This window comes from Oculina patagonica, chromosome 10 (assembly GCF_052425735.1).
Source record: "Oculina patagonica isolate OP01 chromosome 10, crgOcupat, whole genome shotgun sequence".
NCBI lineage: Eukaryota > Metazoa > Cnidaria > Anthozoa > Scleractinia > Oculinidae > Oculina > Oculina patagonica.
Window position 1 is genome coordinate 14,357,720 of NC_135767.1, and position 25,650 is coordinate 14,383,369.

The 25,650-nt window shown below is 37.0% G+C and overlaps 6 protein-coding genes and 1 pseudogene across 8 annotated transcripts in view; 5 read left to right on the forward strand and 2 right to left on the reverse strand.

The window, feature by feature from the left end:
* LOC144629101 (transmembrane protein 121B-like) overlaps window positions 1–25,650 on the reverse strand; it is a 272,095-nt gene that overhangs the window by 96,132 nt on the left and 150,313 nt on the right. The window lies entirely within an intron of this gene.
* On the forward strand, window positions 363–3,582 carry LOC144628944 (galactosylceramide sulfotransferase-like). Of its 2 annotated transcripts, none has more exons than XM_078487066.1 (2): window positions 363–533; window positions 2,166–3,582. In XM_078487066.1, exons 1-2 carry the CDS (start codon window positions 379–381, stop codon window positions 3,424–3,426), a joined length of 1,416 nt encoding a protein of 471 aa, XP_078343192.1. In that variant the 5' UTR covers window positions 363–378; the 3' UTR covers window positions 3,427–3,582. The 2 variants fall into 2 exon arrangements, with proteins under 2 accessions (XP_078343192.1, XP_078343193.1); XM_078487067.1 differs by having other exon boundaries at window positions 2,180–3,582.
* On the forward strand, window positions 4,530–7,151 carry LOC144667276 (uncharacterized). The gene is made up of 3 exons (XM_078528671.1): window positions 4,530–4,863; window positions 5,730–6,034; window positions 6,771–7,151. Exons 1-3 carry the CDS (start codon window positions 4,677–4,679, stop codon window positions 7,149–7,151), a joined length of 873 nt encoding a protein of 290 aa, XP_078384797.1. The 5' UTR covers window positions 4,530–4,676.
* LOC144629299 (adenosine receptor A2b-like) lies at window positions 8,512–9,552 on the forward strand. The gene has a single exon (XM_078487521.1). The coding sequence runs from the start codon at window positions 8,526–8,528 to the stop codon at window positions 9,453–9,455; it is 930 nt and encodes a 309-aa protein (XP_078343647.1). The 5' UTR covers window positions 8,512–8,525; the 3' UTR covers window positions 9,456–9,552.
* LOC144628166 (adenosine receptor A3-like) lies at window positions 12,063–13,306 on the forward strand. The gene has a single exon (XM_078486230.1). It carries the CDS (start codon window positions 12,232–12,234, stop codon window positions 13,165–13,167), a length of 936 nt encoding a protein of 311 aa, XP_078342356.1. The 5' UTR covers window positions 12,063–12,231; the 3' UTR covers window positions 13,168–13,306.
* Window positions 15,817–17,049, forward strand: LOC144628735 (adenosine receptor A3-like; annotated as a pseudogene).
* On the reverse strand, window positions 19,734–23,855 carry LOC144628206 (melanocortin receptor 5-like). 2 transcript variants are annotated; one of them, XM_078486271.1, is made up of 2 exons: window positions 23,601–23,855; window positions 19,734–20,916 (listed from the first exon to the last, which is right to left on the reverse strand). In XM_078486271.1, exon 2 carries the CDS (start codon window positions 20,742–20,744, stop codon window positions 19,821–19,823), a length of 924 nt encoding a protein of 307 aa, XP_078342397.1. In that variant the 5' UTR covers window positions 20,745–20,916; window positions 23,601–23,855; the 3' UTR covers window positions 19,734–19,820. The 2 variants fall into 2 exon arrangements, with proteins under 2 accessions (XP_078342397.1, XP_078342398.1); XM_078486272.1 differs by lacking the exon at window positions 23,601–23,855 and adding an exon at window positions 23,211–23,290.

Below are 25,650 nucleotides of genomic sequence, written 5' to 3' on the forward strand. Positions count from 1 at the left end.
TTGAGAGTTACTCATGAATCGCTTAACGAATTTTTTTTGCTTTAAAAATATTTTTATTCGAGTCATAATAAATATAAAAATGCTTCATCATTGAAACGAAGCACTGGACCGATACCAAAATTTGCATAGCCATTGAGATTTGATGATGCTCAGTACTGTAAATATTCCTAGTTAATTACTTGCTATCATATCCGCCCGTCATAAAAAAACTGCTTTGACGAGTTAGCGGGTTATCGTGCAAGAGCATGACACCGAGGCATTTCACCGATAAGCTGTTGTTTTTCGCTCGCCATCCGGCTGGCCCTTCAAGACTACGTTTCACCACGTGGCTACTGGAAGCTGGAATAAATAACCCTTCCTTCCTCGGGGCAAATCACAATGGCATTCGTTCGTTTTTTGACTTTGCACATGCCGCGGTTAAGAAGTCTTCTGGTTTTAGCGACGTGTTTCACATGTAGTCTACTTATGGTCTATTTTAATTATGAGTTTAAGTACTTTTGGAAAATACAGCGCCACCCTACGATTTCAAAAGAGTAAGTAATTTTATTTTACTTTATTTTCTTGTTTGAAAATTTTCTGTTAATGGCTTCAATATAGGTGTACTTCAAGTTGACTGTCCAAGCGGTTCATTCGGAACCCTCCTTTTACGATGAAGGTTAAAATTAACCTCACATCGGTTAAAGGAGAAATATTTCTCCTATCTTCTCCTGATCTGTTCGTGATTAAGGAGCCCAGAGATGATAAGTTCATTACAAATTCACAAATGTTACCGCAGCAAGTGATAACAAAAGCAAATATAATTTATTTGTTTTTTATGTGCTCGCTCAGCTGTTGACTGTATTAGCCCATGAAATAAAAAAAATGCTGAATATTAATTTTTGTTCTCTTTAGACCACTTATTTTTGGTCAATAAAAGATGAAATACTAAATATCAGATCGATGCCAAAGAGAATCATTTTTTTATAGTTTTCACGAGCTTTCAGGAGCATTACGGCACCTTTTTCCAGATGCAAATTAAGTGGTCCGATATTCCAAAGCTAAATACAAAAGTAAATATCTTTGATCTCTTGTCGACGCAAAGAGACTGTTGTGATATTAAATCAATATAATAAATATCAGCTTGAAAATCGGAGTTAGCCACTATTTCGGTTAAAATTGTCATCAAAACTTTGAGTGATTTTCTCTCATTTGCTGTTAAATTATCTAAACGACACAGTTCATTGAAATTTTACTAAATCAATGGATATGAAATAGATACTAGACAAATTCATAGTTTAACTGTATTCAAAACCAATATCAGGTACAATTGCATTGTTTCTTTGTTGTTTTTACTCTTGCAAATCCGTTGCTAGGATAACAAAGAATCCTCAGAATTATAACAGAGATAACTTTTGATGTTTGTTCAAGGAATAAAATCTCTGTCTACGTCGTTTTTCTCTGATAAAGATAATGGCGCGTCATTTAGCTTCGAGGTAGTGCGGGGAGAAAACCCCAGTGCAGACTATGGTTTTGCGGTCATTAGATGGATAAAAATGACTTGCTATTAACATATCTAAGTAGAAAAGAAATTGTTCCTTCTTTTGTGAATTAAAACGGGATAAAAGTGCAAAGGAGTAAGCTACGATGCTATCTTTACGCTCGTATGACATAAGTTTCACAAGTTTCGTTTTGCTGTATTTCACTAGCCACCCGGTAGGTATCGTGTTTCGTTTGTGGACTTGTGGTTTTCATTTGCTATAGTTGTAATTTTCGATTCATACTGTAAGTGTTGATAATTATTTCATAGGTTTCGAATTCATTTACCGATGGTGTGAATAAAATTGAGTTTTGGGATCCCAAACGTTGATTGAGTCTTTGATAACGGTGTGCCGATGACCTACAACTGAAGCTTTCGAAACCTAATAGTATATCTTTTTCCATCGGTAAAGAATTCCCCGTTATAAACTAAAGTTATTTCTTGAGCAACACAGTTAACTGACCGTAATGGAAGGTGTCCTTATTATAGGGTTATTATACAAGAAGATGTAAATCGATTTTTACCGGAACGTACTGACGTTTCTGTGATCACCGAGGAGTCCGTACGAAGTCAGATTCGATTTCTCTATTTTTTCGCGTAGGATATCAAAAGTTACAAATTTAACCATTTTTTATATTTGTCTTAACAGGCAACTACAAACAGCAGCAAACTCTATCAAAAGTGCAATCAGTACAAGCCATGAGTCAAGAGTTCGTAAATGCTCTCCAACACAGCAAGTCCTCTTTCTCAAGACGCACAAAACAGGCTCCACCACAATCGCCAATATATTTTTCCGTTATGGCGACTCACGGGATCTTTTATTTGTACTTAGTAAAAACACGTTAATTGGTTGGCCTCGTCGCTTTCAGGTCTCCTTTGCATTACCTTTTGATGGACCCCAACCGAACTTTCTATGCAGTCACACAAGGTACAATCGAAAACCGTTGAATTACCTCTTCCCTAAAACGACCTCAAAATACGTGACCATTCTACGAAACCCTGTTGACCAGTACGAGTCGGTTTTTAACTATATGGGTTTGGGCGATATTTATGGTTTCGGCCGAGACCCGAGAAAGTCTTTAGAAACATTCCTCAGCACAGGAATAGAATTTGAAGACGTTTTCAAAAAAGAATCTACACGCTTGGTCAGAAATCCCATGTTGTTTGACTTAGGATTGGCCTACAAATTTCACCAGAATGTTACGGCTATCGAGGAATACATCGCATTTCTGGACAAGGAGTTTGATTTAATCATGATTACAGACTACTTCGACGAATCTGTGGTGCTGCTAAAGCGCTTGCTTTGCTGGGAATTGGACGATGTTCTTTATTTTAAATCTAACGAGAGACAAGACAAAGAACGAGCTGTGGATTTGAGCGAAGACGTTAAAAAGAATATTAAACGATGGAACGCAGCCGACCAGATACTGTTCGATTTCTTTAACCAAACGTTTTGGTACAAAATTAAAATGGAGGGCGAAGGATTTTATGACGATTTGGCAGCTTTTCGTCAGAAGAAAGGGCAAATAAGACGCTTGTGTTTGACACATGGAACAAGCCTTCAATTACAGTACGGCCACAAGTACGTCAAAGGAGTTAACTTAAAGCATAACTTAAACGCCAAAACAAAAAAGTACTGCGAAAGAATGACACGTAGTGAGAATTCGTATCTGGAGTATTTACGCAGGAAAAGATCAATGAGATTAGCAGGTCTTAGTGCAGCAGCGGCAAATGAGAGGAATGAGGAAATGACTAGCTGGGATGTAGCGAGCGACCTTACATATACTCCAGTATCACAAAACTCTGGAGCAGTAGACCTTGCTAGAAAGATGAAGGGGCGTGGAAGAAATCAGGGATATAACCGTGTCAGGATCTGGGCGAGGAGTGGGACAAGGAGAAAAAGACAATAGTAAATCGGGCCTCATATCATTGAAGGGAAGCCCGGCATTAAAAGATACTTTAAAAGAATGCAGCTTAAATGAACGGGCGATACGAATTGGTCACCTTGACTTTAAAGTTTGAGTCTTGAAACAAACTTAACCTTAAAAGGAATTATGTAGCGGCAATGAAGCCTTTTATTGCGGTTTTTAAATTAAATGGAACCTCAGAATCATAGCTGTGCTAGCTATAGGTATTGAAACACCAACTAGGAGAAGGCAGAAATAACTCTTTACTCAAATTCTGAGTTGGGAAAATTCGACGTCCCATTTGCCCTCGGCGAGGACTAGCAAAGTGATAAAATAAAGCGTTAATATATCGCTATGGAGTGTCGAGCTGTCGCATGCCTTTGACGTTTGTCCGGCCATAGAGCCGGCAAATGGTTAGAAAGTACTTGAAAAATGTTGTTAAACCTTGCCGAAAAAATGCTTTTTTCTTTCAGGGAGCATAGCCTTTCGGTGCAAGGAGCCGGCAGTTTATTTTTTCAGCCGAGTATTGTCAGCTCTTTAGTATTTTAAAATATCTTTTTGTCCCGCGAGGATCCCGCTTCTGAATATGTCAGACAGCGTCGTTCGTAATTCATTCAGTCACATATAACGTTCTGATTAGTAGTAATTAAATCCGGCTGAGAGATTGATCGTAAACGTTAAAACCTTTTTACTTTTCAGACGAGGAGAAGAACCTGTTTTCACAGTTTTTTTTTATTGAACTGAAGCTCACGAAATTCAGTTAACTGAAAACACGGCCCGCGGGAAAAAATTTTGAAGGAGCGCTTTCGCATTCAGTCTTTTTCAAAAGCCATCGGTCTTTTATACTGATAGCGCGCACCCAGAACAAAGTAAAAAAAAAAGGACAGTAAACTTTCGTTTTGGTCGGCCTTTTAGGCTGCGCAAAAAAATCAATAGCGCCCTTAACCGAGTTTCATAAAAGCTGCCCTCTAAATGAAATAACCTTTTGATCAGACATGCCCTCCCTTTGTGTTACATTGCCGCGTGCGGATCATTAGTAATAGTTATAGCCGTTTATCACAGCGTGCAGTCTTTTTGATATTTCTATTATGTCCCAGTTCTCGGCAAAGTAACAAGAAAACAACTTCTTTGTCGGACCGCTTTTTTGATGTAAATTGTTGCCAGCTCCCGAGGTATAAATAAGCTTTACGATGATCTTGCGTTCATTCAGTTTTTAAACAGACAGTAAAACACCACAACACAGTACTTGTATAATGGAAAATAACAGATTTCGTTCAGTTATTTCTACTCTGGATCCTTTGCTCGGTAAACCACATGTAGTGTCACCCACCTCGAGTCCAACGCCCTTGGAACCAGTCTCTAGAAAGTCACTGTCCTTCTCCATCAGCGCTATCCTGGGTCTGAAAGATGATGAAAGACGCCAAGATTCACCGAGCATCGGTAAGTAACTCTTCAAAGTGCTTTGTTGATGATCTACATTGTAAATCACTTATTTCAAGCTATAATCTTTGGAGAAATCATCCGCAATTTATCACGTGAAATGATCATAACATTTCGAGTGTTAGTACTTCGTAGGAGAGAACAGTATGACATCAAAGTTAGTTCAATACAATGTTTTAAGTTTTCTTAAGATACTGGACGAAATTAAACAGAATATTTGTTGAACAGATGACCAAAAGCGGCTAATGAATATAAATTGAGCCTAATGCTCGCCTTTTTCGTTGTCATGAACATCCTTCTAAAAGTTAAATAAGTTTAAATATATCCTAGATCTATTTGTGTCTAGGGCTTTCCACAAGTTGCTCGTAAAATTTGCTCGAAATGTCTGAAAAAGGTGCTCGAAAGGTAATCCAAAAATATAAAAATCTAGAAAAAGCTTTTGATTAAACAAGTTGCTCGAAAGTTACCCCAAAAACTCCAAAACGCTGCATTTTATCAAAAAAAATTCCAAATATATGCTAACCTCCCTTTGAAGGTAATATTTCTAAGCAGATTAATGCAATGTCTTTGCAACAGAAGTATGAAATCTGTTGAATTGCAGGGAATTCTAGCAACTTGTGGAAGCTCTGTTTTTGTCGGATTAGTGTTTAGACCCCAATCTACTTGAAGGTACAAATTATAAACAACACTTGCTAGTTGTCCAACTCAACTTCAAAATCCTTCTCGCAAAGTGAAAACGTTACACAATTAAAGATATTAGTTGCGATGGCATGTTACTAACTTTGGAGACTAGAATTTGGTAGTTGTTACGCGACTATATGTGTAAAAAACTTTTTTTATATTTGTTTAATACTAATTACTTTCAGAGCGAAACACGCTTCTGTCTGAACTGTGTGTTCGCATTCCAAGTCCTCAACACAGCTACAGTGATGGCAGCCCACGATCATCTTCTTATTCTGACAACACAAGTTTCATCAGCGATTGTGACAGCGAACCCGATCAAGTATCGACAAATTCCGAGCAGCCACCGAGAAAGAAGCAACAGAGAACGACCTTCTCGCCGATTGAAGTGTGGGAGCTGGAACGAGCGTACAAGCGTCGGCCATATTTGATAGCTGAAGATGAGGAAAAACTGGTGCAGAGATTTGGTATCCCGGCTAGAAGTTTGAAGGTGAGTTGGATATCGATTTATCGCACTTACTGCGAAACTTTTTTTACTGAAGATTAAGAGTTTTCAGAATAAAACTGCTGGAGCGATCTCTAGTCATAGCTTATAATATAAAAAATGTTTAAAACAGATCTAAAAATATAAAACGATACTCTAAATTTTCGATCGCCTTCTTCGGTCTTCTTCAGAGAATGATGGATTTTTGCAAGGTTCGCAGAATTCTAATAAGCTACATCGACATTATTGTTCGTTGTCCCCCTGGGGAGCAACTAGCGATGCGTAAACCCTTGGGAAGGGCGCTCTTTCGTTTATAGTGTTTTTGTCGAGGAAGGAATGCAAGGATTCCAGAAACAGTCTTTTTGTTCTTGCTGCTTACACCTGTTTCAAGAATTTCGGCGTAACTTGGATGTATGTCGTGGCCGATTTCTGCATGATGTTTAAGAAATCAGGATTTCGAACCTTACAAAAATTATTATATTTTTTTCCTGACTGATCAAATTGATTTGTTATTGTAACGTATGCTTTTAATGAAATACGTCCACGACAATACTCACTGAATTGTTACTGTAATATTCTGTTCTAACCATAAATTTAAATAAAATTGAGTTTTTCTTGTTATAAAAATTGCATTGTTGATCGGTACGGCGTCAAAATCTACCTCAAAGGTGTTCGCAGCATTTGTTTACAATCAGGTTTATATGTTACATGTTACCAATGTTTATTTGTTTCTTTATTCCAGTATTGGTTCCAGAACCGACGGGCGAAATCAAGAAAAGAAGGAAGAAAAGTGGCATCCGTCCATCAGACCAGCCCGTCGAACCAGTTTGGGCGTCCTGCCAGCAGAGTAATGCCCATTGTCAGACCACAGTTTCCGATCCAGTCCCCTTCTGATCACTGGAAGCAAGCTGAACGTATGTCCTACCCAGTGCTGGAAAACCAGTTAGAAGATAAGCTGCGCAGTAGACCAATCACTGCCGACTACCATTACTCGTCATTTAAGTCCAACCAGTTAAGAAGCCGTTCATCGTTCCTGGTACCCATGTGCCACCCGGACCAGTTCAAGAGAAGACCAGCTGAGCCCGCAAGACTATCGTACAGCCGTAGATTCCAGCCGTACTGACTAAGTGTTAAAGGAAGAGTTCAAGAAAGAAATGATAAAGCAATGTTCATTTTGTTGTCATGAAAGGAAACGTTCATGTAAACAATTGTAATTCGAATTTGAGGGGTTTTAGTTTAAAATTATCTATAAAGGAAGTACAAAAGAATGTTAATCGTAAAAAGAAATATCGGCAGGTAGTATTATAAATAAACATATTTTAAGTTAAAGACAGCACCGTTTATTTTTTTGTAATAAGTATAAATTTAATTCTCTCCAAGATATCATTGAAAGCTGTGAAAATAACACGAGAGAAAATTATCATGGGCTTTCACTCTAGCAAATACGGTGTTTAACAGTAACAACTCTAGCCTCTCCCTTTCAATTAAGCCTTCCCCTCCATCCATTGATTTCATAACTACAACTGCAATAAGTCTAAAAGATAATCATCACAAAAAAAGTTTAAATAACTATTCCAGGGGTCTGTTGATAAATATTGAATCGAAAACTCGTGGCAATACACCTGACTACCCAATAGTGATCACCGTCGCTGAACCGCTTACCTCACAAACGCGATTAGTTCAATTTATTTTCTGCAATGTAATCCCCGAGCAATAATGGACATATTATGTTAAAGTTTCAGAGGAAAACACTTCCCTATCTGAACGCTATTAATATTTTTTTATTAATATAAATAACAACTTCTCGTTTGTAAGAAAATAAAACGGCCGGAATCTACCAGGAAGTCGAGTAATATTTAATTAAGTTGGACAAAAATCGGACAAAAATCGAATAATTTAAATCATATTGCGTTATTTCCTACCCTTAATAAAAGCTAAAGATCTCGTAATTATCCGTGATAACACCAACAACAATTTCTTATCAGAGTCTGAGAAAATGAAATGAATTTCAAAGTCGAAAGGCTATAGGCAAAAACTTACGTGTAGCCATGTAAAATCGTCTTTAAGCGATTCAGTGGAACTTCGAAATCTAGCAAATACGGTTCGATGTTCGGTGTTGTTAAAAAAATATTTCTTCTGATAAGGTATGATTTAAGCAGTGACACAAAAGCTTGCAATATGAAGGTGTAAATAATTTTGGTACACAATTTTGTCCAATATCTACTCGAAGTTCTGGCTGATTTCATCAGTCTAAATATCGTTATAAATACATTTAAAGACGTGAATGGCATATCATTTGTACGGCGAGCACAATTGGTTTTTTATAACTAAGTTTCCGCAGCTGCAAAGTCAGCTGTATACATAAAAGCTTGGGAACGGAAGCATTTCCACACCCGAACAAAAGGCGCAAGATAGACGCTTTTTAAAGATCAATTAATTCCAAAAAAACGGACTTTTCACAAAACGTCGTTGTGAGCCCAAGTGGTGTTTCCGTGGGATGGCTGAGAACTTCAGCGTCGTTTTACAAGGTCTCTACCTCGATCCTGACATTCCGTTCGCCTTGTACATGTTCGACGTTTCAGTTAACGTCGTTTTTTCAATCATAACTATCATTGGTAATTCACTCATCATGGCCGCGCTATGGAAGATCCCTTTCACACAAGTTCATACAGTTTTGAAGGCGTTTCTTTTCAACCTTGCGCTGGCCGACCTGGGTGTTGGACTTATAGTGCAACCTTTGTACATTTCGTCCGTGCTGACAGCAACCAGTGGATACCAGAACGCGTCGCGAATTCTAGGGGCGGTATTTTACCTCGGAAACTGGTGCTTGCCAAATGTGTCAATTGTTTTTCTCACAGCGATTGCAGTAGACCGTTTCCTCGCCTTGTATCTGCGTCTACGGTACCGTACTGTAGTCACATTGAAGAAAGTTGTGACGGTGTTAGCGGCGCTTTGGGTTTTTACATTCGCTAGTACATTGCTCATTGTTTACAACAGCAAAATATACAACATCGCGGCGAATGTTACCTTAGCTGTGTGCTTGTCATTGACAACATTTTGTTACCTCAAAATTTATTTAACGCTGAGGCGACATAATAACTGTGTACGGATTCCACTTCAAACTGCGAACGCTTCATGCCAAAGGGAAATTTCCTCCCAACAACGTTTTAATATTATGCGCTACAGACGTTCTGTTTGGAACATGTTGTATGTTTATGGTGCATTTCTTTTCTGTTCTCTGCCACTGTTTTGCATCCTGATCGTAATTCACGTACGTGGAGTCGACAGAACGATGAAAATATCCCGATTTCTTGCAGCGACCTTGATTTTTATTAACTGCTCCCTTAACCCAATACTTTATTGTTGGAAAATTCGTGAAATTAGACGAGTGGTGCTGACAATACTGTCTGGTATATTTTGTAGATAAAACACACGCTATACTTAAAGGAAAACTGTAACCAGCTTTACTTCAAAAATTAGAACCTTAAGACGTATGGAAACCTATAAATAATGGTCCAGTTCTGTTATAAGCTATAAACAAGTAATAATAATTTTATTCCCATGCCATCAAGAACTATAGATCTCAACATGAAAAAGTCAGATTGTTTTTTTCACGTTCTGCCTTTGACGTTGAAATACAGCTAAAAACTAATAACGGCTTCCCTCTTCCTTCAACAACAATTTACTTCATATCTTCATCTTGATGTTTAAGGCGCATTTCATGTACGAGCGAGAGTCACCTTCACCTGTCCTGTAAAAAATTGACTTTGCAGTGCCACTTTCTAGAAATAACAATATACTATTCCTTTAAAACTATGCCAAGACATTATTTATTTATAATATGCTAAAGGTTTTTTAATTCAGTTTTCCAAGTGTGCCTTATTGAGGGAAATTTACAATTGTCTTAAATTGGCGCAACGTTAACGTGCATAATAGGGTGATTTTCGTGTAGATTTATAGGAAAGTAAAGGTCATATTTCCTGAGGAAATTAAATTAACGCTACCTAAAAGATTTTAATTAAGACAAAAACAGAGCCAGATCGCTCAATATGCAAAGTTGATAAAACAAAGCACAAATGTCGAACATTATGCGAGCTTGTTCGATTGATTGTATCCAGTTGCAGTCAATATTCGTCTTTTCTGATAAACGTTCTGATGCTAAATGTATATCTTCCATCAACATAGTAATGAATTTTACAAGAACATCAAAAATTTTGTTGCAAGCTATGGTTATTAATGTCGTCTCAGTTTAGGAGAGAAAAAGAAAATGCTTTATAGTTTATGTTAAACAGCTATTATTTTTTACCTGCTTAGAATGCCGTTCACATAGATGGCAAGACCATCTATAATTCTAGTATTTTTTTCAAGTTTCAATAGGTATAGTGTTAATAATTACTTAACATTTCTTTATCAGATGTAAGAGTTTCCTTTTTTTTGATTTCGTTTTAAATGGTGTTCGATTTTTTTTTGCCTACTTAAGATGTGCTCGAATAGCTCAACGAAGTCTTGTTTTTTTTCATCGTCAAGTTATCTAAAGAGGAACGAAGATGTTAGTAATGTATGTAAATATAAATATAAAACTTTGTAAAAAATTTTTTAACAAGACTTTACTTTACTTTATTCGACGCTTTAGACGAGGTGAAAAGGTAGAGTTTGCGAAACTTAGATTGTCTTTTTGATCGAAGGGGGATTAAAATTGTTAGTTTATTTAAGTCTCGAAGAATTATTTAATTTATTTATTAAAACTCCAGGGTATAGTTCGTTAACTTTGTAATTAATATCCTTCAACAAAGTTCACATTGATGGCCTTTTAAAATACTCGTTTCTAAATAGAAAACTTTTAAAAGCAAATCAATTCTACCTCAAGAAACCTGTGTGGACTCAGCTTTGATCTGTAAGATTATATTTCAATAATACCATGAACCAATTACAAGAACAACCGAAAAGGACAATTCGTACTCTGAATTTGAGTTCGAAAATTTTGATCGGATCAGAATCGATAAAAAAAAGTGACAAAAAAACAACAACAACAAAAAAACAGACAAAAATGGAAACCAACGTGGTTATAGAGAAAATCTTTTCCGAGGCATCTCTGTGGCTACTTAAATATATTTATTTGTTTTCTACAGAACAATCGTCATAAAAATTTGGTTATAACCAATAGTATTTCGGTCACTCAGTTTTGTTTACAAAACTAAGCAAGAAAAGGACATTTTAATAATATTAGAGATTTCAAATGTATAGCTTAATTTAAGACTTACGTCAGAAAGCAAAACAGAAACTTAAACAGACAACTTTCAAATTCAACTGGGTTTGCAATGTGTATGATATAAATTCTACTTTTGAATCGAAAGTCTTGCCCCTTCATTTTTTCATCGTGTTATAGTTTAGCCAGAAATATCTTTGTCAGACTTCCAGTAATATCATCCCGGATATTGCCTAATCTGAAAAGAATATTGCCTTGCACCACCTATGTTCACTAATATTGCCTAGTCCCATTCGTTAGTGCCTTAGGTCTCAAATAATTTATTGTTTAAAGTTCAAGGATATAATTACAATGAAAGAAACTCCGCCATCTAACCAACAGTTAAAGGTGTATTTTGCCTTCATCTGTCAAAACAGGGTTATAAGGTGGTATAAAAGTGTAAAAAGGCCATTTGATAAAAATTGAACTGACACCAAAGCGAGAAAAGGTTATTTTATCGACAAAAACTGTCAAAGCAACCGCACATTTACACCCTATTTAAAACGCAGCAGAGTCAAAATCAGAAAACATGTGTCGTTTTCATTCGATTTAACTCCACTAAATAATTTATTGACGTCAAATAACAGCAAATTTTGTCGTTTTTTGAAGATTAATTTGTTTTATAGGAGATTTTCCTTTTAATGCAAATGTCAATTTTTCCTTTTTAAGCTATTTTAAGAACTCAAAAACGTAATGACTGAATACACAGACGTGATGTGCATATCATTTGTACACCGTAATGATTTTATAAACGTGCGAAGTTTTGCGAAGGTAGCCGCTGTTCAAACACAAACTTTGGATCGAATTGAATCCTTTGAAAATATACCCAAACAAATGAGCGAATGTAAGATATAGCTCTTGAAGACTAAGCTAGACCCATTGCGTCTGCCACTTTGAAAAAGACGAATCTTCTGAAAAAAACATTTTTCAGGGTTTTATTGCAATTCAGTACAACGCCATGGCTGAGAATTTCACAGTTGTTTCCCAAGGCCTCTATTTGGACCCAGAAATCCCTCGAGCCTTATACATCTTCGACGTAGCAGTGAACGCCGTCTTTTCAATTATAACGATTATTGGCAACGTGCTTATAATGGTCGCGCTGAGAAAGATCCCATTAACACAAGTTCATACAGTGTTCAAGGCGTATCTTTTTAACCTCGCATTGGCAGATTTAGGTGTGGGACTTGTTGTGCAGCCATTGTACATCTCCGCTGTTTCAACGGCTTTGAGCGGCTACGAAAACGCCTCACGTATTCTCGGGGCGGTGTTTTATCTTGGAAACTGGTTCCTGCCCAATGTGTCTTTCGCATTTTTGACAACAATCGCGGTCGATCGTTTCCTAGTATTACATTTTCATCTGAGGTACCGTAATGTGGTTACGTTGAAGAAAGTTGTGATATGGTTGCTGTTTCTTTGGGCCTTGGCATTCTTAGGAACTTTATTCATCATTTACGATCACACGATATTTAATATCGGAATTCTCTTGGTTTTAGCAGTGTGTTTGCCGTTAACAACCTTTTGCTACCTGAAGATTTATTTAACACTTCGACGCCACGACAAAACCATAAGAGAACAGTCTCCCCTTGAAAATGTGTATGCGATATACCGAATAAAACCTCCGAGCGCGAAACGCTTTAACATGATGCGTTACAGGCGCTCCGTAAAGAACATGTTATACGTTTATGCTGCGTTTGTTCTTTGCTATCTACCACTGCTCTGCGTTCTGATCGTAATACACGTACAAGGAGTGGACAGAACGGCGAAGATATTTCGATTTTTAGGGGCGACATTGATTTTTATCAACTCTTCGCTCAACCCGCTTCTTTATTGTTGGAAAATCCGTGAGATACGGCGAGCGGTATTAAGGACACTGTCAGATATTTTTTGCAACTAAAACACTTTTCTAATACTTGTATGTTATTTTTAAATTCGACTGTAATTTGTTTCAGTTAGTTTCATATAAACTTCAGTGACCAACTTTTAAATGTTGTTGTTATTTTTTTCTTGTAGTGCCATTAATAAAACACTCATTTTTCCAGTGCAATATACGTCTATTTTTTGTTGTGTTTTATCGCGAGTTTGTAAATTTGTTTCTCTTATCCTTGACCATATTTAACAATTATTCACCCCAGCCTCGGTCAATATATGTGACGCACTTTAGAATAATATTTACTTTGTTACACGACTGTGACGGCCGAGAACACCCAAGTAACAAATATCAGCCAATCAGAATGTTTCATTGCCGCTTCAATATTTGCAAGTATCAATAATTATTATCTAAGTATAATGTTTCTTCAGCTCTCTTTCGATTATGACTGTGCAGTTTACATGAATCCTTCTTTAATTTTTTAGATAAACTCGGAGTTTCTGGAACTTCTTGGGCTAATTCGTAAATTTTTGCACGGGTTTTAATTTCGTTATTTTTGACTATCGTCAAATGATTTCGAAAATTACATACATAGATAGCAAATTAATAAAAATACCACTTGCTGTACTTTAAGTCACAAGTCTTTCCCTCTGTTATTTGCTTTATTGTGCATTAAAAATAAAACAGCACTTTTTGGAAGCTGAAAGTTTTAGTGATTTTCTTAGCTTCAAAATAAAATCTAGCCATTCAATTTTGAACGAAATACCTCGCGTCTATTTCAACTTTTGCGGTGGCTAATTTCGGCCACAATTTTCCAGATGTCCCCGTCGAAAGAACATTTAAATCACTAAAATGTATTTTCTGTCTCTAACCAATGACCTTTAACCTTTCCCATTTTATGACGTTAATGGCGTAGGTTTTTTTGTTTGTTCCTAAGGGTGCGTTTCTTTGGGAAAAATCCAAATCCGGATTCTTGATCCAAAAACGGATTTTGCGTTTCTTTACCTATATCCGAAAATGGATTAATCTTGGATCAATGATCTGAAGAATCCACACTTCGAGTGGATACATCAGATCATATCTGAATCCGGATTTTTAGGATTCATGATCCGTGCGTTTCTTTGGGAAAGGATTCGAAAAAAGTACCTTGGCCCAGCGGTCTTTGCTGTGAAAATACAGGTTCGCTCTTTGTAAACACTGCCATACGGAAAGTTTTAGGCGGTTATTTCGATCAAAATACAAAAATATTTCATGATAAAAGGAAACGGTAGCTTCAGATAGGTATGTAGTATCATTTTAAACGGGATACAGGTTTTCTAGAACAGCCACTGTGTGCCTACGGAAGTTGTATCCTTTTGAAATTGTCACGAGTGAATTTTGCACTGATCATTTCGCAATCATTCTTCGCGCTCAGATGCTTTCTCGCCACATTGTGCTTAACGCTAAAGAAGATCTACTTCGACGTGTGGTTTTTGTAAAAGATTTTGTATGCTTAAATTATTTTAGCTAGGATACATTCGACGAAAAATAAATTTGTGCTGATATTTTATGTTTTGTGCGAAATGTGTTTACGGGGTTGTCATGGCAAAAACCCGTTTTCGGATTCTTCGTTTCTTTGGGAGCAAAGTATCCGTGTGATCTGAGATCAATGATCCAATTTTGGATTTTCCCAAAGAAACGCACCCTAAGTTTCGTATAGTTTAAATCTTAATCTGTGCATTCTGATTAGTTAACCCAACAGCGTCATCATGATTAATACGCGATAAGAGGAAGCCCTTGATCACAAAATTAAAAAGAGTAAAAAAAATATATATATATATGTTCTTGTCCAAAGAAAACGCAAAAAATTCTATGGATTTTCCGGCGCTGTAAATTCACTTGGGATGTTGGGAGAATGCTGAAAAGGCTCGTCTTTCTTTCTTTGAAAATCTCGCAAGATTTTTTGTTGTATTAATATTTCCCCACCAACCTGGAATCTTTTCTTTTCGTTCAGATATCTTTGTCACACTTCCAGTAATATCATCCCGGACTGCCTAATCTGATCAAAATATTGCCTAGCACCACCTATGTTCCCTCATATTGCCTAGTCACGGTCACTTATTGCCTTAGTCAGTGATTTCGATTCTTGACTTTGCCTTTTCAAAAACTGATATTGGGTCTTATATTATATATATATATATTTTTTTTAAGTTCAAGGATATATATATTTTTTAAGTTCAAGGATATAATTACAATGAAAGAAACTCCGCCATCTAACCGACAGTTGAGGGTGTATTTTGCCTTCATCTGTCAAAACAGGGTTATAATGTGGCGTAAGAGTATAAAAACAGCCACCAGATAAAAATAAAACTGACACTAAAATGAGAAAAGGTTCATTTGAGGACAAAAATACGTCAAAACAACCGCACATTTACACCCTATTTAAAACGCAGCAGAGTCAAAATCAGAAACAATGAGTCGTTTTCTTTCGATTTAACTCGACTAAATGATTAATTGGCATCAAATAACAGAAAATTTTGTCGTTTTTAAAGATTAATTTGTTTTATAGGAGATTTTTCTGTCAATTATTCCTTTTTAAGCTTTTTTAAGAACTTGAAAACGCAATGACTGAATACACAGACGTGATGTGCATATCATTTGTACAACATAATGACTTTATGAACGTGCAAAGTTTTGCGAAGGTGGCGGCTGTACAAATATAATCTCTGGATCGAGTTGAATCCTTGGAAAGTATACCCAAACAAATGAGCGAATGTAAGATATAGCTCTTGAAGATTAAGGTATATCCATTGCGTCTTCTACTTTGAAAAGGCGAATCTTCTGAAAAACATTGTCGAGGGTTAGATTGCAATTTGTTCAAAACCATGGCTGAGAATTTCACCGTTATTGTTTCCCAAGGCCTCTATCTGGACCCGGAAATTCCCCGAGCCTTATACATCTTCGACGTAGCAGTGAACGCTTTATTTTCAATCATAACGATTCTTGGCAACGTGCTTATAATGGTTGCGCTGAGGAAGATCCCGTTAACACAAGTGCATACGGTTTTGAAGGCGTATCTTTTTAACCTCGCACTGGCAGACTTAGGTGTGGGACTTGTTGTGCAACCATTGTACATCTCGGCTGTTTCAACGGGTTTGAGCGGCTACCAAAACGCTTCGCGTATTCTCGGGGCAGTGTTTTATCTTGGAAACTGGTTCTTGCCCAATGTGTCTTTTGCATTTCTGACAACAATCGCGGTCGATCGTTTCCTAGTATTACATCTTCGTCCGCGGTACCGTAATGTGGTTACGTTTAAGAAGGTTGTGATATGGTTGCTGCTTTTATAGGCCTTTGCATTCTCTGGAACTTTATTCATCATGTACGATCACACAATATACAATATCGTAATTCTCTTGGTTTTAGTAGTGTATTTGCCGTTAACAACCTTTTGCTACCTGAAGATTTATTTAACACTTCGACGCCACGACAAAACCATAAGAGAACAGTCTCCCCTTGAAAATGTGTATGCGATATACCGAATAAAACCTTCGAGCGCGAAACGCTTTAACATGATGCGTTACAGGCGCTCCGTAAAGAACATGTTATACGTTTATGCCGCGTTTGTTCTTTGCTATCTTCCACTGCTCTGCGTCTTGATCGTAATCCACGTACAAGGAGTGGACAGAACGGCGAAGATATTTCGATTTTTAGGGGCGACATTGATTTTTATCAACTCTTCGCTCAACCCGCTTCTTTATTGTTGGAAAATCAGTGAGATACGGCGAGCGGTGTTAAGGACACTGTCAGATATTTTTTGCAACTAAAACACTTTTCTAATACTTGTATATTATTTTTAAATTCGACTGTAATTTGTTTCAGTAAAATTTCATATAAACTTCAGTGACCAACTTTTAAATGTTGTTGTAATTTTTTTATTCTGGCAGTTCCATTAATAAATACACTCGTTTCCCAGTGCAATATACGTCTATTTATTGTTGTTTTCTATTGCGAATCTGTAAATTTGTTTCTCTTATCGTTGACTATATTTAACAATTATTCACCCCAGCCTCGGTCAATATATGATGACGCACTTTAGAATAATATTTACCTAGTTACATGACTGTGACGGCTGAGAACGCCAGAGTAACAAATATCAGCCAATCACAATGTTTCATTGCCGCTTCAATATTTCGCAAGTATCAATATTATCTAAGGATAGTGTTTCTTCCGCTCTTTTTCAATTATGACCACGCAGTTTACATGAATCCTTCTTAAACCTCGATTATCGATAAACTTCGAGTTTCTGGAACTTCTTGGACTAATCCGTCAATTTTCGCGCGGGTTTTAATTTCGTTGTTTTTGCCAATCCTCAAATGATTTCGAAGATAACATGCATAGATAGCAAATCAATAAAGATACCACTTGCCATTATTTCAGAGGCATTTCCTGCTTTCTGTAAATTGCCTTTTTGCGCATTAAAAATTAAACGGCACTTTTGGGGAGCTGAAAGTTTTGTGATTTTCTTAGTCTAGAAATAAAATCTAGCCAGCCAATTTCGAACGAAATATCGCGCGTCTATCGTAACTCGTAAAAGCTGTCTTTGTCAGGATTTTCAAAATTTTATTGGCAGCATCAGTTTATACACCTGTGAAAGACTATTTTTTCACTTTAAAAATGGTAATGTACATACCGAATTATTTCCAAAAAAACTCAAAAGAAAGAAAAATTTGGAACGCATTGTTCAAATAAAAAAGACATCTCATGTATGAGACAGTCCGATTTACTTTGGCATTTTTCCAAAAAGACCCAAACTGTACATTTCAAGTCTCACACTGGCCAGTTCTGTTGGATCTGGAGTGAAAATTAGCTTTAATCAACTTGGTGGTATTACAGCACTAGGGCCCAAAATCGTCATTTTTACTGGCTCATGTAGCACTTTCTTATTGAATTCGTTTGGACCCGGAGTGAAATTAAGATGAATACACGTGATGGCATTTTTCCCAAGAAGACCAAAACTTTACATTTCAAGTCTCAAACTAGCCGGTTTTGCTGGGTCTGGAGTGAGAAAAAGCTTTAATCGACATGGTAGTATTTAAACACAAGGGTCCAAAATCGTCATTTTCACTTGGCCACGTAGCACTTTATTATTCGATTCTTTTTAACTGGAGAAAAAATTAGGATGAAACCACGTGGTGCCATTTTCCCAAAAAGACCTAAACTGTACATTTCAAACTGGCCTGTTTTGCAGGATCTTGAGTGAAAATAAGCTTTAACCTACTTGGTGGTATTTCAATAGAAGGGCCTTAAATCGTCAATTTCACTGGGTCAAAAAGTACTTTCTTATTCGATTCGTTTGGACTGGGAGTGAAATTAAGATGAATCCACGTGATGGCATTTTTTCCAAAAAGACCCAAACCATACATTTCAAGTCTCAAAGTGGCCAGTTTTGCTGGATCGGGAGTGAAAGTTAGCTGTAATCTACATGGTGGTATTTCAACACAAAGGCCCAAAATCGTCATTTTCAGTGGGTCATGTAGCCCTTTTTTATTTGATTCTTTTGGACAGGGAGTGACAATTATGATGAATGCACGTGATGGCATTAATCCAAAAAGACCCAAACTTTACATTTCAAGTCTCAAACTGGCCAGTCTGGTTGGATTTGGAGTGAAAATAAGCTTTAATCTTCTTGGTGGTATTTCAACACAAGGGCCCCAGAAACGCCATCACGTGGATTCATCATAATTTTCTGTCCAGGTCCAAAAATTAAATAAGAAAGTGCTACATGACCCACTGAAAATGGCGATTTTGAGCCCATGGGTTGAAATACCACCAAGTAGATTAAATCTTATTTTCACTCCAGATCCAGCAAAACCGGCCTGTTTGAGACTTTTTGTTTGGGTCTTTTTGGAAAAATGCCATCACGTGGATTTATCCTAATTTTCACTCCCGGTCCTTCAAGATCGAAAAATGCTTCAGATCAGGGGCGTTGGCTGAACAACAAGAACAATGAGTTCCTAATTTTTCTGTACCGCTAATTACCTTCAAATACTTCACTACATTCTTCATGCTCTTATAAAATCAAATTCATAAATAGCCATCACACTTGACATTGACACTGAACTTAAAAATACTGTCATGAATACAGCGAAACGTTGTACTCTTCTTTTATCACTAGTTTTAATTTTAAAATATTGACATAAACGTATGAAAATCGTGCAGCACACAGGGAGCAGAGGAGCAGAGAAGCCAAAATTGACCTTTGTAAATATTAAAATGTTCTATCTATTTCGTAGCGTTTGTTATACGTTAGATGATCTTTATGTTTACCCGACGGACAAGCCAGCGGGTAACTCTTTCAATAGTCCGTTGCGTAATCGTGGCGGGTTTCCGAACGTTACCCGAAGGTCAACGAGAGGAAAGCGTTAGTTTTCCGAGCGAGACACGAAGTGCCGAGAGGAAAAATGACGTCAAAATATGCCAACATTGCAACGGTAATTACGAAAACTGAAAAATATATAATTTAATCAAAGACGAAGAATTTTGACCTGAAAACTAAATAATTAATATTATTAACCGCATCTAATACGTGCAAATGTACATGATGTACATTGTTAGTCAACTACTGTAGCTGTTTTGTTGCAGAATGACTGGTTGATTAATAAATTGCTCACATTCAGTATGTCATACTGTCTACAAGACAGCTAACTCGAGAAACACCGAAACTGTTTGATCGTGTCCTTCACTGCTCGTCTTACTTCCCTCATCTTCCAACAGTACAGAAATGGGTTTAAAGATGAGTTTGACAAAAACAGAGTTATAATTACTGCGCCAGTGAATTCAGAAGATTGCGTACGCACAAAGGATCCACCAATTAAACTTAAAACTGTCATTATACCAAGTGGAAGATAACAAGCCAGCAATGTCATTTGCACCCACAATGCACTGGATACTGTCTTTCTGTATCGTGCTATATTCAGTGAGATTCCTCCTCCATTCGGTTGTCCTTGGTTAACATGGTCCTGTACTTGAGCTCGGTGATGGCGGAGTGTAAGATAGATTTTGATGTAGCAAACAGTTGAGGTCAATATGCACAATAGAAGAATTATAAGGGCGATGCTTAATTGTACTCGAGGGATAAATGGAATAGACACGCAAAGAAGCCAAAAAGTTGCAACAAGACCCCATGCTCTCCTCGAAGTCACCACCTGTCTGTATCTCAGCCCCATTAACAGGGCGAGAAGTCTGTCCACACTAATTGCAGTCAGCGTCAACAAGGATACTCCACAGAATATCAAACCTAAGGTAATAAAAACTGCAACAGCATAGTAACAACATTTGGAGTGTTGTGGGGACATTAAATAGGTAACATAGAGAGGCTGTGTGATGAGACCCACACAGAGATCTGTGCTTGCAAGGCATCCAAATAAAAGTTTTGATGGCGGATGAAGAGATAATCGCACCTTTTTAAGAGCCGCAATGATCAGAACATTCCCCAGAAATGCAGTAATGCATAGAGGAATATTAAATGCTGAAATAAATATCTTCAGATGAACTCCATAAAGACCTGTAGGGCAAAATAACTGTTGGACTGTCGTGTGGTTTCCATCTTCAGTTAAATTTTCCATTTCCTTCTTAATACTGGTTGTTTGCTAACCAGGTATGCAAAGAGTTATTATTCCTTGATGTTGCTATCAAAGTCCTGTTTTTAAAGCCCGGGCTCCGTCAGAAATATGTTTCCAACACTCTTCTATGACTTTGTCGCGCGGATGATAACACTAGGTAGCTCTCACATATTTCCTGGCGATTAGAGAAGGTAAAGTTAGTGTGAAATATCAGGCGTCATAACTGAGATAACTTTGTTTTCTGTTTGTCATACACTCTAGCAAGTTTGTCAAATAACATCATCACACATTCTTCACTACAATCTCTTGCTTCTGCTTCAGTGCGCGGCAGTTCAAGTTTCTCTTCATGTAAAATATCAGCAAATACCTTATACTTTTTAGATGATTTTAAGCTACATGGAAATGAGAAAGGGGTACAAATGCGGTTTGGAGTTTTATCTTGAATTGCCAAGTGCGAGAATAGCGACAACTTCCTAATTTTTTTAGCACCAGGAAATGGAACACTTAATTTTTATGAGCATCCATAAAAAACTTCTCTCTAGTTGCATTCGCTTCAAAGACGGATGCAGTGGCGGCCGAACGCCCTTGCCAAAAAGATCTTCCCGTTGTCAAACATAAGCAAAAATTCAGGTAAGAATTTGAAAGTAATCTAAAAAGCAATGTTAATTTCGTTAGATGCAAATTTAAGAGAATGAAAGCAAAAATATCGAAGTACGTTTCCGTCGATTTTATTATGGGATCATTATCAAGTTTAAAAAAAAAGCACAAAGTTAATTTCCTTTTTAATCAATGCAGAAGTGGCATTTGTGATTGCAAAAATATCTGAAAGAGAAGGTATTCGCTAACAAAGACTTGATAAGTGGCATGTTGAAGTGTTTGTGTAATGACTACCTTCTACATTCTTCAATTCGTATTAATCTGTTTTACAAATCAAATCATCTCTCGCGTTTCTTCCTTTCATGAGTCGGTTGAAACATCTCACTTTCTTTGTTGCCGTACTGAACTTCTCAAAAACCATGAGTTTGGCGTTTTGAATACATAATAAAATGCTCTTGGATAAAAAAAAAACAAACTATTTTTTTTAATAGTTCGTTAGATTTCTGAGCCCTGTCATTTTTTTAATATATATATTTCAAACTTTTCGCCTGTCAAATCCCGTGTACACCTTCCATGACTCTTTTGATTTATCAAGTCGAGTGAACTTTCGCTCGCAAGCTGTTTGCACTTCCATTGATACACTCTTCAATACCGCAAAATTGTTAAATTTAAAACAGTCTGTCACGGAAACCACATATACATTCCCGATCGTTAAATGTAAATGTAATGTCAACGCATTAGATATTTATGCCACATTTTGAGTGTTCAACCTTGAACAAACGGAATCGGAAAAGACTTTTCTCATCATTAGCTCAAAAATAAAATTTGCCAAACACAGACATATACCAGAAACCCATAAGGGTTGAAACGTGTAACTCCCTATGATTTGCATTAAACAAAGTGTTTGCACATTCGTTTATATTAAGTACCACATTTGGAAAATCAGGAGAAAAACTTAAGGCGGCGAAATACGAGATACAAAAACCCTCAACTTGTCGCGCAACGTAACATTGTTGCATTGCCAGTTGAACGAGTTGTTGCTCCTATTTCTACCGCGCGCTCAACTTGTCTCGCAACAAATTTCGGTGTTGCAAGTTGAAAAAAATTGTTGCAAAAAGTAGAACTTGATTCTACTTTGTGCAACATGTTGCGCGACAAGTTGAGGGTTTTTGTATCTCGTATTTCGCCAGCCTTAAAGTAGAACCAAGTTCTACTTTTTGCAACATTTTTTTTTCAACTTGCAACACCGAAATTTGTTGCGAGACAAGTTGAGCGCGCGGTAGAAATACGGGCAACAACTCGTTCAAGTTGTCGTTGCGAGACAAGTTGAGGGTTTTTTTTATCTCGTATTTTAAATTCACTTCGCGCTACCTCGCGCTCGATGGCGTAATCTTGTTCTTGAACAAGCTTGGTTGAATAAAGTTAAAATTTGTTTAAATCTCCTGTTTTATCGTCGTTAAGTACACTGGAGAACATTTCTTTAGTTTCTGTAAGAAATTTACGGCGTTTAAGTCAAAATTTAAGTAACTCAACGCAAAACCGAAAATATTGTTGCATGTGTCAACACGTGTGTAAAGCATTCGCGTGCAAACTCTTTGTGTTTCCAAATATGATACTTGGCAAAACTGAATATTCAAACACTGTGAACGTGCGTGACATGTTTCAACCCTTAGTTTCTGCATATACTCAAAGGACAGTACCATTAATTCGGCTAAAGCTTGGCTCAGACGTTCTCGAAAGGTACCTAAACTGAATCCATTTGTAGACGTATGCTGTTCTTCACACAAAATACCGCTAACAAGACGGTCGACTGAATCGTAGTTAACTCACATGAAACTAGGAAGGAAACAGGATAAAAAAAGAATGAATTACCTTAACGACGATTAATTAATCCTTTCTTGTCTTTTGTCGAGCAAGTGAAATGTTACTGTTAAAATAACTTATCGACGCACGTCTCATGCGCTATCGTTGTTAACAAGTAATGACAAGTTAATAAGTGGTTTTAAAAATATATGGACGTTTTAGGCATAATTTCATTTCACTTAATGCGCATCATTGTATATTTACTTAGTTCTACTGAATAATTGTCATTCTCGTCTCTTACTAATGAAAGATATTCGATAGCGCGTCATTCTTGGGAACTTATGGTTTATAAAGTTTTGTGCCTAACGGAATATTTTAAAAGGGAATCGGAATCCCAAATTTAAAATAATAAAATTAGGTTAGCATTGTTAACGCTGCCGGTCATATTTTTAGACATACCTTACTTGTGAACCAACTGAGGCTTGTGCGGCCAAACTTTAACGGCTAATGGCAATCCCACGGTGATTTATATATTTATACGCCTTTACGATAAGATCGTTAAAATAAGCTCATCATTTGTAGTGCAACCAATTAATTAAATAAACACATTTTAGTTAAAATACACAAAATGACATGAAGGCGCGCAGTTTGTCATACATACAGCCCCATTGACGCAGACCTTTTAGAAAATTATCGCGGACTGACGTATGTAGTGCTAAACAAGTTTCATTGCCGCTCGTGTCAACAAGAAATCATTTTGCGCAGTAATTCAGATCACTCTTCAAGACCTTTTCACAACTTTTCAACAAAATTAATTAAGCTCTATTATAGTAAAAAAGGCACACTGTTAGAACGGAGCCGAAAATGTTTCACTCTCGAACTGTATTCATTCAGTCAATAAGCTCATATAAATATTTGCATCCACTTGCGCTTAGTTCTTCCTGTTTAGATCTGAAGTCTTCCTGTGTTGGGCTCTAAACACCTGCAGCCGTGGTTTGAGTCATTAGCTATTAATAGCCGAGATGATTCAGGCACTCACACTGTGACATGCGTAACAATAAGTAAGACGGTCTAGATGGGGTTTAATTGATAGCAGAGAATTGGTAAAAATGTTAAGAGAGAAGGTTTATTTAATATTATTTATTATATCTTATTTTTATTGCTTTATTTCAACACGTGGCTCTTTTCATGCAAATCTGATTTATGGATTTACATTCTCGACCCCAGGGCACTTCTCTTTTGTGCATTAAAGCAATCTCAAGTTAGCACATGACAAATTTGTGCAAGACAAATGATTTTAGGAATTTTCGCTTAACTAGCAGCTGAAAAATGACTAACTAACTAAGAGCTAAGAACTACAAATTTACTGTTAGCTAAGAAATGAGCTGAAATTTTAACTGTAAGCTGAAAAATCGCCCTAGATTTAACGGCTAGCTGAGCACCCCTATCCAGACTCTCAAGTAAAACAGAAATCGACAGACAAAATGAAACATAAATTCTGATTCTCTTCCGCTCTTTCCATTCAGCCATCGGTTATATTTACGAATAAGGGGGTCACGTGACAGGATTATGCAGAGTGCCTGTTAGTAAATAATTGTCTCATTTTGCCGGTTTTTCAGATGGGCTGAAGTGTTAGTGCCAGTGTCTCCCACGTTCACCCTCACTTTCTCTAGCGCCGGGTTCGGTTAAGGGCGGGAGACAACTTATATTTCAGGTTATTATATAAACTGCAGTGGTATAGCGAGTGATAGAAAATCGAGAAAAATGGTATCACACATGTGTGGATAAAAATGTTATCCACACATGTGTGATATCATTTTTGACCAATCAACTCGCAGAGTTTGCCGTGTTTCAATGCTCACTGAGCCACATTTTATTGATATTAAGTCGAAAAATCTTCGGATCTTCCTCGGCAATCTTCGGCAATCTTCGGACATTTTCGGAAAAGTTCGGAAAATGTTGGGAATCATTCGTACGACCTTCGGACAACATTTTTAAAATCTTCGGAAATCTTCGAAAAATGGTCGGAAATCTTCGGAAATCGTCCAAAACATCGTAATTCATAGGTTTATATAATAAACAGAATAATACATGGTTGCTTGGATATATGAAATTTATCTTCTCGTGTTCAAAACCGATATCTATCGATTTGAACACTCGAAGATAAATTTCATATCTCCGCGCAACAATGTATTATCCTAGTAAATAATAAAGTTGGTAAATTTTAAGCTCGGCAATAAATAATGAAGATGAAGTGTTCAACATGACTCGAGCATGGGACAAAGAAAAATTCTGAGTCCCCGACGGGAATCGAACTCGTGGCCTCCCAGATACCGGTTGGGCGCTCCACCGGTATCTGGGAGGCCATGGGTTCGATTATTTTGTCCCATGCTCGAGTCACGTTGAACACTTAATCTTCATTAATGTATTATCCTCTATTTATTTTTTTTTGGAATGCACTTAATTGCATTAGAGCTAGTCTACATTTAAATATTTTGCAGAGGAGGAT

What these genes read in the sequence shown, in the direction of transcription:
- LOC144628206 (XM_078486271.1), bottom strand. Translation starts at nt 20,744, where the DNA reads ATGGAAAATTTAACTGAAGATGGAAACCACACGACAGTCCAACAGTTA.
- LOC144667276 (XM_078528671.1), top strand. Translation starts at nt 4,677, where the DNA reads ATGGAAAATAACAGATTTCGTTCAGTTATTTCTACTCTGGATCCTTTG. An exon ending in CCAAGATTCACCGAGCATCG is followed by an intron (nt 4,864 to 5,729) that starts GTAAGTAACTCT and finishes AATTACTTTCAG; the next exon opens with AGCGAAACACGCTTCTGTCT. An exon ending in TCCCGGCTAGAAGTTTGAAG is followed by an intron (nt 6,035 to 6,770) that starts GTGAGTTGGATA and finishes TCTTTATTCCAG; the next exon opens with TATTGGTTCCAGAACCGACG.
- LOC144628166 (XM_078486230.1), top strand. Translation starts at nt 12,232, where the DNA reads ATGGCTGAGAATTTCACAGTTGTTTCCCAAGGCCTCTATTTGGACCCA.
- LOC144628944 (XM_078487066.1), top strand. Translation starts at nt 379, where the DNA reads ATGGCATTCGTTCGTTTTTTGACTTTGCACATGCCGCGGTTAAGAAGT. An exon ending in CACCCTACGATTTCAAAAGA is followed by an intron (nt 534 to 2,165) that starts GTAAGTAATTTT and finishes TTGTCTTAACAG; the next exon opens with GCAACTACAAACAGCAGCAA.
- LOC144629299 (XM_078487521.1), top strand. Translation starts at nt 8,526, where the DNA reads ATGGCTGAGAACTTCAGCGTCGTTTTACAAGGTCTCTACCTCGATCCT.